Consider the following 18,832-nt stretch of genomic DNA (forward strand, 5'->3'; position numbering starts at 1 on the left):
TAAAGACAACATTTGAATAACCATCATGAAAACAAATGTTTTACTAACTTTACAAGCTAATCTGTTGCATCTCTCCATTTAGCCTAGCATAAAATACTAGAATTTTTTTTTAAAACTTCCTTTAACATGTGCTTATGATCTCATTACCTCAGCTTTAAGTGGCATGTATTCGTCATCAAAATCATCTGTAAGATCTTCTAATGATTTCCACTCTGCAGCCCATTTCTTTCTTGCCATTTGTGCCTTACTCTGACTATAATGGCTGTCTGGTGCCAGGCACCAAGAATACTTCAGAAGAACAGGGATCTTACTCTTTGGTTGTACTATGACAGGGTGTCTCTGAATGCTTTGGAGTAGGCTAAGCAATTCAGAAACAATGGAAACTTGAGTGGGTGAATTTCTCTGACCATGCCATCTTCTAGATTTGCACATGGGTTTTTGGATGGCAGATTGAGCTCCATCCACTCTGTTCTTCTGTAAAGGAATGGTAGCAGGCAAAAAACATCCAGAGATGGATCCAGAGGGCTCTTGGCAGTCCAAGATTAAAGACGGAAGGGAGAATGAGCGGTCCTGAAAAATCCCCGACACACTGCTTTTACTGTGGATGAGCTCCAGGTACATGCTCTGTGAGTGGGAGCGTGGCTTCTTTAAGGCTTGGCTCCTTGAGGTCCTTCTGGTAGCTAATTTCCTGAAGGGGAATCCCGCAGCCAAGTGAACGTCTGTGCCTCCCAAGGAGTCACAGTTCATGCATCTTTTCATCTCACCCAACATGTCACTGTAATTTCCTCCATGCAGAAAATGATCCTCTGTAACTGGCCCTCTATAAGCAAGGCTATCCATGGGTTCCATGGATGAGTGCTTCGATAGTGCACTGGCATCCTTGCTCTTCTCTGGTCTGGCATTATGCCGCCAATAGATGTGAGAGATGCACTGCACCAGGTTCTCCTTTTCAACTTGAAGCTTCTGCACCTCAAAGCTGTGGGCATCTTGCAGCTGTCCAATGATCACATCACACTGGACCACTCTCTCCAGCATGTAGACACACTTGCTGCAGAGAAATTCGCTGTGACCATCACGTGTCAGCTCTGAGCCCAGAATGTAGGACAGGACAACTTGTAGGTTCCTTTTCCCAGAAGAGCTAAAAATCCAGCGACACTGACTGCCACGGAGCTGGCTTCGGCAAATGCGACATCGGTCTCTCATGGTCTCAGATCAGCTGTACCTGTATCCACACGAAGTGCTCCGAAGGGAGAGTACAAACCATGCCTTCTCAGAAGCTGCAGCTTGTACAATGATCAGGAAGCACTAAAAGGCTCCCGAGACAAATATAGTAAGCCCTGAGCTAAAGCCGATAATCCTGCTTCCTTGTCCGAATGCGCATACTCATACCAAACCCTCTGTGAAAACCATGACTGAATTCCTTAGCTGAATTACAAAAATCTTGCTCAGTCAGAGGCATCAAATCAGTGTCATAGTTGAAATTATTACTGAACAGTAGTGAAACCTCTCACTGGTTAACATCCTTTGACTATGTGCTTAAACATGGAGTACAAATTTTTTCTGGTACTGACTTTTCTGGACTTTTAGAATAGCTGCTACTCTTGCCCTGTGCAATGGCTATGATAGAACAAGTTTAACATAAAATGGAACATTGACAGCTAAGTGAAAACACTATGGCATAAAGTTTGGCTCCAGTTTACAAACTGAGAGTTGGTTCATTAGTCAAATGTGACCCAGAGTGGGTGAGAATCCCATTATCAGTTCTAAATGCAGCTACTTGTGTGAGGTGTGGCAGCAAAAATTCTGGCATTTCACCAAATGACTGCTTAGAGAATTGTGTGTCTGCAGCTGTATCTGTCCCTCTGTAGGTGAAATGCACTTCTGTTTATGAAGTTGTAGGTCAAGTTGCAGAAAATAATGAATAAATGTAAATGTCAACATCATGCACAGCTTTGAAGGGTGGAGGGCAAAAGCAGAATTTTTAGAACAATAACAGAGTGGGACCATGGACTGTTTCTCCGTTTCATTTAAAAGACTATGGACAGCTCCGCCCTCGGGTGAGCTGGAGCAGCTCGTACATGTGCATCGTTTATGAGCATAAGTATTAATTGCAAATGAAGACCAAAAAAATACATAATTGTTATGTTTTGCATCATATGACTACATGGACAAAAGTAAGAAATAATTGCAAACTTTAAAATGTTTTTGGGATTTGGTGACGTTTCATCTTAAACGGGTGTCTTAAATTTTTAAATTAAATGTAATGATAAATACATCTTTCAGCAGTGGTAATTCACCATAAAAATGGTTTTTCAGGAATCTACTGCACCTGTGTAAGGTGGGGGGAAAGTATCAGGTATTAGCGAATTTTACAAAGCTACAAGTGATCACCCATACCTTGGTCTAGCTCTGCGCTAGGTTTTCTTATTAGGTTTTCTTATTAACACCATGACATTTACTCCTGCCAGAGGACTCCAAAATGCCCAGATGTATGCACGAGCCTTCCTACCTCACCAGAGAGCGGGCTGCCATAAGGGTGTTAAGGATGTCATTCAAAGCCAATTTTAAATAACTGCAACTCTAAACTGAGCATTTAATAATGGACAACAGGGTGTACATCCTGTAAGATTCATTACACCTATATATGAAACAAAATTAATAGAGCCCCTCATTCCACTTCCCCTTTAAAGAGCAAGCACAACACTCCCCACAGTAACACAGTGACACTGGAAGAAGGAATAACTCCAATAAAGTTTTAAATAACATATCTTTAGATATTCTCTTATGACTCTAAAAAGTTGGAAAATTTCCAAAATTCAATGGACTTCAAAACAAACCATAAAATAACTGAGGCACACTGAAGTTTGACTCATCAAATTTAGATCTGGATCCATCACAATGCATAACATCAATTTGACAGTAGATTTTTTTTTGTTCCCAGTAAAGCGGCATAGTCGCTTCATTTTGATGAGAGGAAAGCAGACATGCTAGCCTGCCTGAGACTATGTATCACTTTTGGCCAGCAAAAGCATTCATGCATGATGGAAGCTTACTTCTACATATAATACAAAAGAGCACAACTTTGAGTTCTTAGGGAAACAAGGCCTTTTGCAATAAGAAAAGAGGGGGAAAAAAAAAAAAACTAGTTTTTTTGTCATCTGTATAATAAGGGACTGTATTAAGAACTGTAAGAACATATCTCTTCTGCATCACAGATAAAATTAAATAGGAGGCATGTAAAATGGACTGATTCCAAATCAGGCCATGTCCATAGGGCAACTTACTGCCACTACAGCAAATCACTAAAGAAAAATAGCAGGTCCCCTCCCCCACATTCTACAAACACCAGTGAAGGTTGGTCTGCAGTGGTTTTCCTTACATCAGTTCCCTTGGATACAGGCAGCAGCTTAATGTTTCATTTTCCTTTTTTTTTTTTTTTCTTTTTTTCAGACACACTTTGTATCAATCAATATAAAAACATTTAAACCAACCTGTGCCTCTCTTTCATTTCTGGCCCTCTCACACCCAAGTTCTTCCCTGAGAGCCTTTGGGAGAAAAAGAACTTTGTTAGACCCCTAATATGCACTGCAATAAACATCTTAAAATAAACATAATGAGAATGTGATAGGCTAACGATTAAAATTGTAAATCTTTATTTGGAAATAAGCACTTTATCACAGTTGAATGCAATTAGTATCAGCACTATTTACCCATTACAAAAGTATTGGATGGTTGTGTTTTAAAACTATGCTTAATCAATACACTAAGCTGGTATTCTGAGAATGTTTTGATTTCACCTGGGGTCTGCTGTGTCACCCTATTGTGCACAATGTACTTATGCTCACTGATGTTCTGCCAAACTATACTCATTACAATGTTACAAAAACTAGGTGGATCCTTTGAGAAAATTGTTTGTTTTTATATATTCTGTCATAAAGTGAAAAAAATACTTCATCTAAATCTGAATTACAGATTACCATTATTATTCAATGCTAAATTTACATTTCACTTACAATTTTACCATTTATGTAGAAAAAAGGCAACTGTCCTCTTTTTACGACTTCTTTTAAAATAATAACAAGGGAGACAAACACTCACAAGGAGTTCTCCATCCCTATCGGTAAGGAGTGCAGACAGTTGCTTGATGTGTTCAGAGAATGGAAGGCCTCCTTTGTCCTGTTCAAAGCTGGCCCTCTGTAGCTCATCAATCTCTTTATCCCTGCTCTTCAGGGTAAGCCTCAGTTGCTCAATAACACTGTACATGCAAAGCAAGAGAAGGTAAGCTGCTTTATGTTATATAATAAAACTGCTAACCCTTATAATTTACAATTTACAAAAGAATGCAAAAAAGATTTTAGTAAATTGTAAGAAAAAATTAGTCACTCCATTGATCCTACCTGTCCTTCTCCTGCAAGACATGGTGCACATCCTGAGTGGGAGCAGGTGTGAACGTGCTGGAGAGACCAAAGGCCAAAAGCTGTTTCTCCATGCCTATATTCCGCACCTTCTCCTGCTCTGCAATTGTTGCCATCTTCTCCACCTCATCTTCAGCTGCCTTCAGATCCTAAATTAACAAAAAGTGTCATTAAGTCTAAAGTGCTTACAGAAAAAAAATTTTTTTACCTTCTTATTTAGGTACACCTAAAGTATATCAAATCAAAAATAGTTACCTCCTCTAACTGTCGTATTCGCTTATTATAGAAGTTTTTGAGCTGTTCTCTCTCTCTGTTGGCTTCTTCTTTGACATGGAAGATTTCAGATGACTCTTTCCCTTCCAAACTCTCCAAAGCTTTCCTTTAAAGGAAAGACACAGAGCCATTTCTAAGACAACCAAAATTACACCATGAAGATGAAAAAATGAGGATTCCACACACTTTCAGGTATTCCTTAACAAGGGTACTGTGGAACAACAAATATGGTCTCGCTAGTACCCTTACAACCCCACCTGCATCCTGCAGGACAGGCAGTTCATACCCTATGACTTAAGACTCATTTTTACTTTAAAATGGTGCACTGTTTATTTAAATTAGTGACATCTGACTTAACAAATGGCACCAAAACAGTATGAAACAAGTCAGAGCAATGAAACGGATTCAGTTCGTTTATAATAATTTATCAAAATGGGAGGATGTATTCTTTGCAAACACACCAATTTAAGAACATCTGAATTCTTATCCAATGAAGTGTTAAGGTGGAAGTCAATCTGTATACAGGTGGTCTACAACTTAAGATGGTTCAACTTGCGATTTTTTTTCGACTTTAAGATGGTGACTTGGAAACAGACATTCAGTAGAAACCGTCTTTCGAATTTTGAATTTTGATTTTTCCCCAGGTAAGCGATAGTGGAGCGACACTCTCTTGCAGATCGCTGTCACGGCCCAGCATCACATCTCCCAGTCTGTCACACAGAGGTGTGTATTAAATGCATTTTCAACTTATGATATTTTTGACTTATGATAGGTTTCGGGGAACGTAACCCCATCGTAAATGGGGGACCACCTGTACTGTATACGTGATAGTTTTAACAGAAATGGAACATACTAGATTAAAAGACAGTACACAGAACTCAAGTAACATGAAACACCTACCAATGTACTTACCAGGCAGACACAAGAAGCTCCTGTTTTTCAGCTAGCTCTCTTTTCTGGGACTCCACCTCTACTTTCAGTTCAATATTCTGACAAAAAATACAATACCACAAACGTGTGAGAACAAATCTAAGAATTAACCAAAGACTATTGCAGAACATTATGAAGGTAAATGTGCACACAAGATTAAGTATTTTCTTTTGTTTGCTAGTACAAGTAATATAACAACTTCTCATTATGCAGCCTTTTAGACAATTGAAAACCACACGACTTTGTGAAAATTTCAGAAAGAAAATAACTGAAAACAATGACACTGACTCTGGATTTTTTGCAACAGTATCCTGTTGAAACTGCATTTGTATGCAAAGTTTACTTTTAACTGATACTCTCTTAGTTAACACTTATGTAGTATGGATAATAAAAATGCAAAACTTACTTAAAACAGTCAATAAACAGTCATCTGGAGAGCATGTGTATTTGCAGAAGTACTGCTGGTAACCATTACTGTTCTGGGCGAAAATATTTTGGGCAGGCAACTGCTTTAATAGGTTCGTGTAATTTTATTTGTCACTCCTGGTGAATATACTTTAGTTCCAACAAGTTTGTAGGAATTGGAATGCAATCTCCAAAGCTAAGCAAAGGCCCCCCCCATTTTATTCCAGACTATAACTTAACTACTTCAAATGTGCGGGGGGTGGTGGCACAGTAGGTTGGACCGGGTCCTGTTCTCCGGTGGGTCTGGGGTTCGAGTCCCGCTTGGGGTGCCTTGTGATGGACTGGCGTCCCGTCCTGGGTGTGTCCCCTCCCCCTCCGGCCTGACGTTACCCTGTGTTACCGGGTAGGCTCCGGTTCCCCGCGACCCCGTGTGGGACAAGCGGTTCAGAAAATGTGTGTGTGTGTGTGCACTTCAAATGTGCAGCAGTTTATATCTAACAACCACAACTTTGTACCATGCACAGTGGTGGCTGAAAAATTAAAATTATGTTGTAGCATTTCAGGATAGCAGCTACAACTGCTGACTTGTTATCGTAAAACTTCAGGTGTGAATTTTACACCTTTTGCCCCCATTAAGCTACTTACCCTACATATCTCAAAAAGAGTATGCAATCACATAAATATCCAAATAACTAATACCTTGGACAAAGTCAGCCTGAAAATTGCTTTGTACAGTATATCTCACCTATTCGTTAATGATGAACTCATTTTGAGAACATTTTCTTTTGGCCTGGTGAGTTGTGACTCAATATATCACTTTACTAAGATCATTTAGTAGTTAACTACTTTAAAGTTATTTTCTTTTGGAGACATAACTGTATGAATTCTTATATACACATAACTGTACTATTTTTCATTAGTCTTTTAGTCCTATTACACAAAAGGAAACATTAACAAAATTACTGGTGGACAGTAACGAATACTAATAAATTAGATTCACTACAGTGTATTTACTATGAGCATTTTGAAAGAAAATCCCTTTGCAGTGTATGCTGAGAAACAATATTTCCATGTATTCATTTAGTGGATTCTTTTCTACAGAGCAATTTACAATACTACATAGAATTTAGCTGACACCTTTTCACCTAAAGTGATTTACAATCTAACATTGTAACTATTAGACTGTAACTAGATACGCTACAGTACAATGCCTAGTCAAACACTTATGTATACACCAGAGCAATGGACCCAGTGGAAACCCACATCAACAAGGGGAAAACATGTAAACTCCACACAGACTGAGTGGGGATGTGTGTGTGTATGTCTGTGCATATTGTCAATACTTTTAAACTAGTTTTCAAGAGGGGCGAATCCTGTTACAAGTTTTTGTACCTTCATGGTGTCAGACATACAAGTTTAGTAGTCTAAATGTGAGATCAGGGCTCCAAAAAAGAAATTAATTGTGTCTGTTCACCGTTTTGAATATATCCTCTGCTGAGTCATCAAATTTCTGCTGCATTCTCTCTTCCATGAAGTAAATGCGAAGCTTCAGGTTGAAATTCTCTTTCTTCAAACCAGTAATTTGCTGAAAAAAAGCAAAATTGTATTTCCTTTACTGGCCAATTTTAAAACCATTTACAACACATTTTAACAGAAAAACGTTTGATTTTCCTAATAACACAATGAACTGTACATTGTTATACATCTGTAAATAAAAAAAATTACAAGAACACAAGTGTGCTGTGTATTTCACGGTACAATGCTTCCTCAAGCTAACACAGCGTATTTTAACACACTCTCCCGTGAAAAGCCAATGGATGCCAGACCCAGAAGGCTCCGATGTGGCATGGGGGAGGGGAGATGGAGGCAGCAGACTGCTGAACATTGTTCTCTGTTGGCATTTAACTGGACTCATCTGGGGAAGATGCGCAGATATAACAATCTACAGGAGCAAATAAGTCCCTAATCCTCCAACAAGAGGAAGGTGATTGAATTTAAACTATATATACCTGAATCAAACATCACAAATCTTATTATACTGTACCACAATGTAGATGAAACTGGAGAAAATAAGGAACCACAGCTCTAGCTACAGCTAAATGCATAACAGCCATTTTGTTTCATGAACTGATGATTAATAAAAGCAGAAGAATGAAAAATCCCTTTTTCCTAAACATCATGTAAGATTGACACCACTTTTCAGATATATCAACCCTGTTTCAATGATGCTCGATTGAGAGGGTCCAGGAAAAATAACAGCAGAATAATCATCTCATCAGGCAGCACTAAGAATAAATACACAGGGATGCAACCACACAGGGTTTGTGAAATCACCCAAACAAGTCATCTAATGGTGGATCAGGTTATATGGTCAAAAGTAGTTCACGCACCAAAGCTTAAGCCAAGAAAAGACAGAAAGGCTGATGTAATACCCCAAAGAGGAAAGTATTGCACATTTTAAATTTAAGGATTACCAAAAAAAAAAAAACCCAAATATTCCTTAACGCTCACAAGCCAGAAAGGGTAAAATAAGCAACAACGCTTTCTACTAAAGAAGCAGCTCAAAATAAACCTTCTAATAGCAGAAAACTTACATTCTCATAATCTTTCATCGTGAGCGCTCTAACCGGTGAGATTCTCTCTCCAGGAAACAAGCACGCTGGGAAGAAAAACATTGTTTCAAAAAGCAAATGTAATACATTTTTAGATACTGTTAGAAATTTATTTAAGCATACATGTAAAGACACGTACAAAATACAAGCTGACCAGTTATTACAAAGTGGCACTCCTTAAGAGTTATATATATCTGCAGCCAGGAAACATTCAAAACACACATGTAATTCCTATGAACAGACTCTGTTCATGTAGCTCTTTACATACACTGCTTACTTTTAGTCAGTGTGGTTGACTACTGTAATGCAGTGGTGCAAGTCACGTATATACAGATTTCTTTGATAGTTTACCAGCCAGAGCACACACAGAGCAAAAATAAAAATGCTGTTTGTGTTGAAACAAATATTTTTTCCACATTTCAAGCCAATTACAAACTGCCTGGCAAATGTCCCATCTTCCACAGAACATATGGGCCAACACTGCCATGTAAAGTCAACAGTGATGCATACATCAACAAGCTCAATTTATAACGCACATGTTGTTGTAAAAATTCATTGCCAACAATACCTGGGAGATACTCAAATAGTGACTGTTTTATTGCACTACAGAGCAGAAATCTTACTATCTGAAGACTCAGTTATACAGCAAAGTAATTTCTACTGGAGCAATTCATGGTAAGCCCCTTGTTCAAGGGCACAACACTAGGTGAAATTTGAACGTATGACCAGCTCTAACCACTGTGTTACCTGCTGCCCTTTCAAATCAATGTATTAAGCTTATCTGTGTAAAAATTGCAACGCCATGGATAAATGCAACAGAAGAAATGCAGTTAACGTTATATTGTCCAATCCTGATACTGACCCCTCATAATGCCAGCATTTATAATTTAAATTTAAAAAAAAAAAAAAAAAAACACTATACATTTCTAAAATTCAAATGATTTATGTGTAAAAGTGATCCAGTTATGAGCTTGAACATCTGTACCTGGCATACTGTTCACAGTAAGATCCTCAACATCTGAGGTCTCTGGAAGTCTGGAGATGTTGGTACTGCAACAAAAGAATTTTCTCATTAAAAAAAGCAGTTAGCAAGTTTAATCTTAGAATAACCACAGTTTCACATGACAAGACTGCTAAATTAAAACACAAAATTGCTTTAATGTGATTTATTCTCTGTAAAACACAAAATCAAATTTCATTTGCTTATGGAAAAAATGGGTAACAAATGCAGCTGCATCTACAACATGCCCATTTAATAACCTAGGATGCTAACAAAAACCAAATTAATTTTTTTTTTTACTTTTTATTTCCATTTCCAAAAAAAAAAACAAGCTTATCATGTACCAGCCACAGGATGAATTATCCTTCTAATCAAAGCTGACTGATTAACTAAAGGGGGGGGGGGTACTTCTCAACAAACAGCCATTGTGACCTCCGACTTAGGCTTACAGCGCCTTAGAAGATTCACAGCTCAGTGATGTCTACACAAAGCATGTAAAAAGCTCCATAATGCTTTTATCATTTTTAAAAATTCTCCAAAACAATGGACTGCTAAGCTTCACCAAACAAAAAGCAGAAATAATGTGAGCTAAAAGGCATGAATCTTCTTTAGTCTTTGACATCTAATCACAACAGCACTGAGCTACTTCCTTCCACTGTTAGGAGGAAGTCATAGTTAATGTCATGACTGGCTCCAAACAACTGTACCTGCCACAACAAAAATCTGTTTACTTTAACAACTGAAGTTCTGAAGATCATGCTGGTAGGTTCTTTTACATTGGTTATGCAACTGTTGACATAAGACAACAGCGATGTCATTGTTGGAGCTAGAAAAAGCAATCTACCATCAGTGAGACCTTTGAAATGAGGAGCAAAGCTTTCCAGACATAATGATGGATAAAAAAAATTTAGCCAGTGCAGCTCTAGAACAGAACCAAACTGCTGTACTGAACAGTCATTCTGCCCTTTTCACATTTCAGTGCATTAATATTTACATTTAAATTATTCTGCAGACTTTACTACAATAAAAAAATTTTAAAAAAAAGAGAACTAACTCTTAGATGAACCTATTTCATGAGATGCAAGTAAAGAGGTTGCACAGGAAGAGGGGACTCAAACCAAGCACATAGTGCAACAAAAAACTAAACATGTCATCCAGCAATTTTTGTAAAGCAAAAGACTGATACTGCACCCCAAAAAATAATAATAAAAAAAAGACAGGATCCTTATTAAAAAAAGACTAAACTTTGTATTAAGAAAAAATTGCAAGAGTAAATTACCCACTTAGTTTAGCTATAGATGAGGCATTTAAAAATATCTTAAGGCAGAATGTATTACACAGATTAATATAGAGACTCTGCAAATTGAACAGAATCTACATTTTTACATTTACATTTATTCATTTAGCAGACGCTTTTGTCTAAAGCGACGGACATCTCAGCAAAAGTACAATTTAGGCATTAAATAGGGAATATGTATATGAGGTTGCAAGAATTTTCATGAGAACGTCTATGTTACTTCTTAAGTGGAAAATCAAGTTCTACCTGGTTATTCAGAAGTAAAAAATTAAGTTTAATGCCTCCAACTATGCAGCCCAATGACACCCAAGCAGAACCACCACTGCATTAAGATAATCACTATAACCATCGTTAACTATGATCATAAAGTAATGTCATGACTTCCCTCAAAACGTCCTGTGCTGCCACCATCACATGACTTGTTACAAAAACTTTCTTTATGCACATTTTGCTGCTTGTCTATACAGTGTAAGCATTACAAGCAACACATCAAAATTACATTTCATCATTATGGACTTGGCAAAAATTACACATAAATTAATTTACATGGATATCACAGAAAGCCCTGCTACAATTTCACTATGAGAAATGGCCATCTCTGGTTTCAGAATAAAGTAACACACACCACACCTATCATTTACACGTTAAATTACACCAACAACCACCTGGCTGACCAGGTCAAAACACATAGCTTCACATATTATGCAATGCAATGATAATAAAAATTAGGGTGACAGAGAGTCTATTTGGCTCTATTAAATTAATCATTTAAAGTAAATTTAAATCAATTTAATTCTTTATTAACTCCCTAAGGTGGGGACTGTACATAACACAGTAGCTAGCGTTGCTCTTTTGCAACTGTAAGGTTTCGGGTTCAAAACCACCACTGTGTAGTAGCCTTAAAAATTGTACCTATCCTAGATGTCAACAAATAAATGCACTGAATCACCCTTCCCATAACAATTCAAAAAAATGTTTGCCAGATTATACATACTTTTGTTACACACACACACAAACAGAAGTTAACGAATTGTGAAAGTTGCTGACACTGACAGGATGGCAAGAAGACGATTGTATTTCCCTGGAGTCTCACACTGCCTGTGAATACAGTGGATATTACAGCACACCAAGGCCGAGTTAGATGTGTCCAGTGAAATTTCTTCTTGTTAATAATTGTTATTCCTTAGTGTTCGCATGTGAGTATTTTGTGCAGTGTGTTGATAATTTCAAGGCATCTCCCTCCCCCATTGCTTATAAGAAGTCTAAAGGCTGCGGGTTCAGACTCAACAAAAGCACCTGACGGGAAGTCAAGCCATCGAGGCAAAAAGAAAAAAAAAAAGTTCAGTGAACAATTCAACACATCAACGTGTAGACTTCTTATAAGCAATGGGGGAGGGAGATGCCTTGAAATTATCAACACACTGCTAGCACTTCGAATCTGCTAATTAATTATTTAACCCGGCACAAAATGATAGTTATACACACACACAGTCAGTGTGACTAATATTATCTGCACTATAATATTTCCATAAGGGTATGTTACTGCAGTTCAGTGTAGTACCTCACTCTAGTCTAGGTACTACAACGTGAAGAGCCGAATTCGAACCGGGGACCTTTCAGTACTGTAGTGTAGTAGAACGTGACGATGGCGGAAAACACGACGAAACACCGCACTTCCGACTCATTTAAAGTAAGACTGAGTTCACATTTCCACTGATTTTTTTCCCCCACCTTCTCGCGACAGTCATCCTTGAGCTCGCGCACTCCGGCTCGAGACTCCCGCCACTAAGCGAGCTGGACTCAGAGCACAGGACGCCTATCGGTCCCGTCTGGGTCCGCACTGCCTACCCGCTTGTTAACGGCCTACTTAGTGAGTGGGTACAGCGACAACACTGCAGCTAAACCCTCTCGACGGACCGTTGCTTTTCCGCCAACAGACGTAATAACGGTTAAGACCTAAAAAAAGAGACGGTTGCCTTTTTCTCGACTAAAAATAAATTGCAAAAACGTCCTTCCTTTCCAGTAACTATTTTTGTATTCTTTACTTAGCATTACACGTACTAAAAATATTCACGACTTTATATATATATATATATATATCATATGTCGTCCAGAATTATAAACAAACTGTTCTAATGTCAGTCAACGTCTCGTTAGCGGGAATTTCAAGTTCAACGTCTACCGCTTACTGTGTGGATAGAAACGCAAAGATCTGAGTTCACGTCTGAACGTTAATTAAATGTTGGGAGGATTTTCTGATGATGATGTGTATCTCCAAATTAACTCACTCAGTCGAAAGCACGCCTGCGTCTTACCTTCCATTAATATCTAGCGGTAGAGTCTGGTCTTCCCCCACCACCGAGTCCATTTTTGCTGTGTTATTTATTCTTATGTGTGGAATTCTTCCATGTAAGTAGTACCGTGTATTAAAGACTTTACCGTTTGAACGCGCTAAAAAGCAAGTTAAAATTCAAAGCGATCGTTACTACCGCCATTTTAGCATAAGTGACGTAGTTGTCGGTGCACTGTTGGAAGTTTGGGTGGCGCCTCGTTGGAAACGCCCATGTTTTTCGTGGGCACACAGCGATTGGACAAGACGAAAGGTTACGCCTTCGATCGTTTCTGCTGAAGGTTGCCAGGAAGTGGCGGAAATTCCTCATGTATTCCACCTGTCAATCAGTAACGCCGTTCTTCATTGGACAATTTCATGTCAACTGTGGATGCAGAGGGAGGACTTTACTATGAATACAGACTTACCTCCAATTCGTGATACGAAATGAAGAGGACCGTGTGACGAGCTACAACTGAACTATACGCCCTAGCTTCCTTTTTTTTTTTGGAGTTCTTAGCTTTCAAGTTGTTTATCTAAAGCTTCTTCAAAAACCGGTTCCACAGAAATTCAGGAGAACTAAAACTTTTTTGGAAGATAATAAAGGCTTTGGCGTGAATCTCGGAAATAAACGATCTTGAACGTACTTGGCCAGATTTTACGTTTTCATATTAATTTTATTTTCTTAGTGTAGTGCAGCGCTTTTTTCAGTATTTATCTTACTTGATACAGTAATTTATACATGCATAGCTAAACAAATTTTATAGCAGCGTTTTTGCAGTTCTTGAGATATCCGCCTGTTGTTATGACAACAGACATATATAAACATATCACATGCAGCCTCCCCCGTTGGCGTAATTTACACATTGAATCGTAGCTGAAACACTAATATTCTACACTATACTATATTTTTTTTTAATCTGTCAGTGTAAATGTTCATGTTTGTTTTGAAATTCTCACAATCCATTAAATAACAGTAAATTCAACTAGTAAATAGCAATAAATTTTGCACGTGGTATAACTAGTCCCAGATTTGGATTATATATTCATAACACCAGGTATTTATTAAATGTGTTTTTTCTAAGTTAATTTGATGTTACACAGATACATGAAGTGTCACGCCCATGACCTCATTGCGACTCAACGGACCTGTGAATGATCAGGGAGACGGAGAATAAAATGATGATGCTAGACCATCTGGACTGTGCAAACTCATTGAGCCATCCGCTCACCTATGTCTGCGGGCTTCTGCGATCTCTCCTGCATCCTGCATCTTTGTCCCTGTTCCGGTTCATATCCTGCCCTGTTCCTGTCCTCCCCAAACCCAGTGCCCCAGTCTCCTGGTTCTCTTCATACCCTGACCATTGGCTTAATTTCTTGGACTATGACTTCGGATTCTCCTTTGTATTGACGTCTGCTCATTGGTGACCCTTGCTACAATTACTACTACACATTCTGTTCTATATACTGTTCCTGTTCCTAGCAAAGATAAGGCGGCGGTGCTGCCCCCTCACCGACTCTGGGATTGCACAATCGACCTCCTACCGGGTACTACTCCTCCCCGAGGCCGGGTCTACCCTCTTTCACTGCCGGAACAGGAGGCTATGCAGTGGTATGTAACCAAGGCGTTAGCAGCAGGCATCATTCGCCCCTCGACCTCTCCGGCCTCTGCCGGCTCCTTTTTCATCATCTAGAAAGAAGGGGTTCCTCCGTCCCTGTATTGACTACCGGGGGCTCAGTAGTATCACAGTCAAATACCCACATCCCTTACCCTTAATCACTGTGACGCTCGAGCAAGTACATGGGGCTGAGGTGTTCACCAAATTAGACTTCCGCAGCGAATACAGTTTGCTTCGGATACCAGAGGGAGATGAGTGGAAGACAGCCTTTAGTACCATCCTAGGCCACTATGAGTACCTTATGATGCCCTTTGGCGTAGCCAACGCCCCCAGCGTGTTTCAGGCCTTTGTAAATCATGTGTTGGGGGACCTTGTAAACAACGGATTCCTGGTGTACCTTGACGATATTCTCATCTATCCTCAGTCCCAACACATTGAAAAAAGGTAGGAGAGGTCCTCCAGCGCCTGCTGCGTCACCGCTTGTTCGTCAAGGCAGAGAATTGTCTCTTTAACCAGCAATGGATGGCGTTCCTCATCTTCATGCTGAGCAAGGAGGGGGTAGCCATGGATCCAGTGAAGGTACAAGTGGTGATGGAATGGCCCCGTCCAAGGCCTTACAGAGGTTCTTGGGCTTCACAAACTTCTATAGGAGGTTCATTGGGAGGGGTACGGTCCGGAAGAGCACTGTTGGGTACCAGTGAAGGATGTGTTGGATCCTGTCCTTGTGTCTGATTTTCACTGGGACCACCTGGACTGGCCCGCGCCTTGGCCACGGGGGCATCCCCCCAGTGGTCATGGAGTGGCCAGTCATGCGGGGGGGGGCTACTGTCAAGCCCACAACCTTGTTGTGACTTAGCACGGCTGTGGATGATCAGGGAGACGAAGCATAAAAAGACGACGCCGGACTGACCAGATCACGGAACCTCACTGAGCCATCTGCTCACCCACACCTGGTTCTCCTACAATCTCTCCTGCATCCTTGGTTTCCTCCTCATCCTTCTTCCTGTTCCTACCCTACCCTGCCCTGTTTCTGTCCTCCCCGAACCTAATTCCCCAGTCTCCTGGTTCTCTTCGTACCCTGACCATTGGCTTCGTTTCTTGGACTACGACTTTGGATTTTCCTTTGTATTGACATTTGCTCATCAGTGACCCTTGCTACGATTACTACTACGCATTCTGTCTGTTACTTTTGCTGATCTCATGGAGAATAAAACTGTCCAACCACACTTGGCTCCGTCTTATCCTGGCTGACATGACATGAGGTAGCAATAGTTTCGATGCAACATATTGAAATGACTGGAGAAAAGATTATCAGGTTGCAAAGTTACTGGTTATATTACTCTCCTTTATTTAGGTAATGGCTTTGTTCAAAGCAATTTCCGTTGTTAGTTTTGCAGACTAACTGGCATATAATTTTGGTTCAGTAGGTGTTGAGAGTGAGTTCAATATTAGCAGTTTTTATTTTCAGGGTTTTTGCTTTTCTTTCAGTTTTTACTTTCTTTGGGCCAGTAATGAAATCAAACAAACACAAAGAAAGGACCAAACCAGTGAAAATAAGGATGTGCACAGGAGAAGACAATGTAGTGTATCGTGCAAAGATGAAACGAGACTAACATCCTTAACATGCTCAGACTGTATTCATAGTTACTTCTTTATTCATCCACAGGGACTAGATACCACTCTGGGCAACACTGAAAGTCAGTAAGTGATGCACACGCTGTCTGAAATGCAAATGCATGAAATTTGCACAAGTGAATGTTCCTATAACGAGTGTCTGTGCAATAGTGATGTGTATATATCATACTCAGGTTCCTCTCACTTATCATGTAGAAGGTTGCAACAGCAGCAGTCAGGAACAATCCATTTTTTCCTCCAACAACAGTTTCCAGCTCCTCAGAAGGGATCTGTAAGTGTTCTCAGGCCAGCCAAGAGATTTAATCTCTCAAATGTGTCTTGGGTGTGCCCTAGGGTCTTCTTCTAGGCCAAAGTAGGGGATGCCAACCAGTGGGCATTGTTATGACATGCCCGATCCACCTCAACTGACTCCTCTAGATCTGAAGGAGAGGTGACTGCACTGAGGCTCTCTCATACTGCTGAATTCTTCACCCTTTCAAAGAGAGTAAACCTACTGAACCTGTGGAGAAACTGCAATGCAGCCTCTTATACCAGTAATCTTTTTCTTTTAGTAATTATCCAAAGGTCAAACTCCATCAGAACCTGCCAACCACGATTTTATTTATAGGTCTGAGAAACAGAAAGCACCACATTAACCCTTTACTAAGCATCCCTCCCTGCACCTCCCCCTAGAGACCTTCACAGATAAAATGAAATGACTAAACCTTACAACACAGTAAAAAGTACAATATAAAGCAGCTCAAGAAAAAAAAAAAAAACAGAACTATAATCATAACACAATAAGAAGAGAAATAAACTAAGTACTATCAAATACTTGTGTAAACTGGTGTCAGCCTTTTAGATTTGCCAAAAAACAATGGCAGATGGCAGACTGTTGAATTCACCTTAATTGTTGAACAGATTGTCCCCTAACTGGTGGATGTTCCCTTTGACTAAACACCTCAAACAAGCTGGGAAAGAGAAACCATAATACATACTCCAAGGTTCAAACACTGTGGTGCGCTCATCAAGTTGGCATTTTTCTGCATGATTTCAACTGACAGGTCAGGGTAGACTCATAGATGGGAATCTGTCACATTTCTTTGTATCGATGTCATCTTTGTCAGTGAGAAGCAGAAATCATGCCAGAATGCTCTTCAGACAGGGCTTCAGGTCAGAAGGATTTGCAGGGAGTCAGTGGGGTTAGTGTTCATCCCAACCAATTCACAATCGGCAGCAAATTGTCTTGCATGCACAAAGAAGATAACATTTGAATGAAGCAAAATGGACAAAATTTGCAATCAGCAGCAATACTACCTCTAGTCCCTCCAGCTGGACAAGCTCCCATCCTTGGCTGCACCTTGATATCCTGTCATGAAAATCAGGATTCAGTGGAGGTAAAACTCAACCTTGGCATTGTTTGACACCCATACTAAACAGATTCAACTTAATGCCAAAAATGCACACTCTGCTCATTGGACAGCACACATCAGTGGCCCATACCCCTGCAGTACCTCCTTTTGTATACGCTAAGGGACACAGTTATATGTCTTTTCCAAGTCCACAAAACATACGAAGACTGGATTAACATTTACCCATGTGCTGACAAAGAACTCTGGCGAGGAGAGGACCAAGATGAAAACTGCATTGTTCCTCCTAGATCTGAGGCACAGTTATCAGGCTGAGTCCCATCTCCAGTAATTCCAGCAACAAGCTTTACCAGGGAAGCTGAGGATTAATCCACTAGAGATGTCAAACACTGTGTGCTGGCAAGGAGGGAATGCCCACCAAATTGAAGAGTTCCACAAAGTGTTCCTTCAACCATTTAACAATCTCCTCAGGACTGGTCAGCACATTGAAACTCTTTCTTAGCACTGCCTGAGCGGGATCATACCTTTCTCTCCTGAGATACCAAATGGTTTGCCAGAACAAGTTTGAGGCCTGACACTTTGTATGGAATCTTCAAACTCCTCCCTTGCCCAAGCTTTTACTTCAGCAGCTGGCGTTTATTGCGGCTCTCTTGGCCTGCCAATACTTCTTAGCCAAATTGAGAGATCCTGAAAGCACTGCCTGGAAGGCCTCCTTCATCAGCTTAGCAGCTTTCCTCACCACTAGTGATATGTACCAGCAGGTATATATTTATAATATCATTAATATAGTAAAGTAATTTGCCAGACGCATTAGTTTTGTGAATCTAGTTATTGTACATGTTTTGACTTAACTTGTGGGAATTGTAACAGATAAACACACTACTCACAACAGAGTGGTTACTTATACATACTGCTGTTGTAATAGTTTAGACATTCATTTTATCCAGCAGGAAAATTGTACAATTTTC

The 18,832-nt window shown here is 39.8% G+C and overlaps 1 protein-coding gene across 6 annotated transcripts in view; it reads right to left on the reverse strand.

Moving 5' to 3' along the window:
* cdk5rap2 (CDK5 regulatory subunit associated protein 2) overlaps positions 1-13,447 on the reverse strand; it is a 37,588-nt gene extending 24,141 nt beyond the window's left edge. For 5 of the 6 annotated variants that reach the window (XM_018752010.2, XM_029252862.1, XM_029252860.1 and 2 more), the window contains exon 1: positions 148-2,903. In XM_018752010.2, the coding sequence (XP_018607526.1) occupies positions 148-1,203 (1,056 nt within the window). In that variant the 5' untranslated portion in view covers positions 1,204-2,903. Of the gene's footprint in view, positions 1-147; positions 2,904-3,491; positions 3,546-4,098; positions 4,256-4,397; positions 4,565-4,670; positions 4,795-5,600; positions 5,678-7,497; positions 7,609-8,617; positions 8,683-9,620; positions 9,686-13,247 lie in introns of those variants that run through there. The other variant, XM_029252863.1, reaches the window with a different exon arrangement.
* Positions 13,448-18,832: the final 5,385 nt, after the last annotated feature.

Source organism: Scleropages formosus, chromosome 6 (assembly GCF_900964775.1).
Source record: "Scleropages formosus chromosome 6, fSclFor1.1, whole genome shotgun sequence".
NCBI classification, from domain to species: Eukaryota; Metazoa; Chordata; class Actinopteri; order Osteoglossiformes; family Osteoglossidae; genus Scleropages; species Scleropages formosus.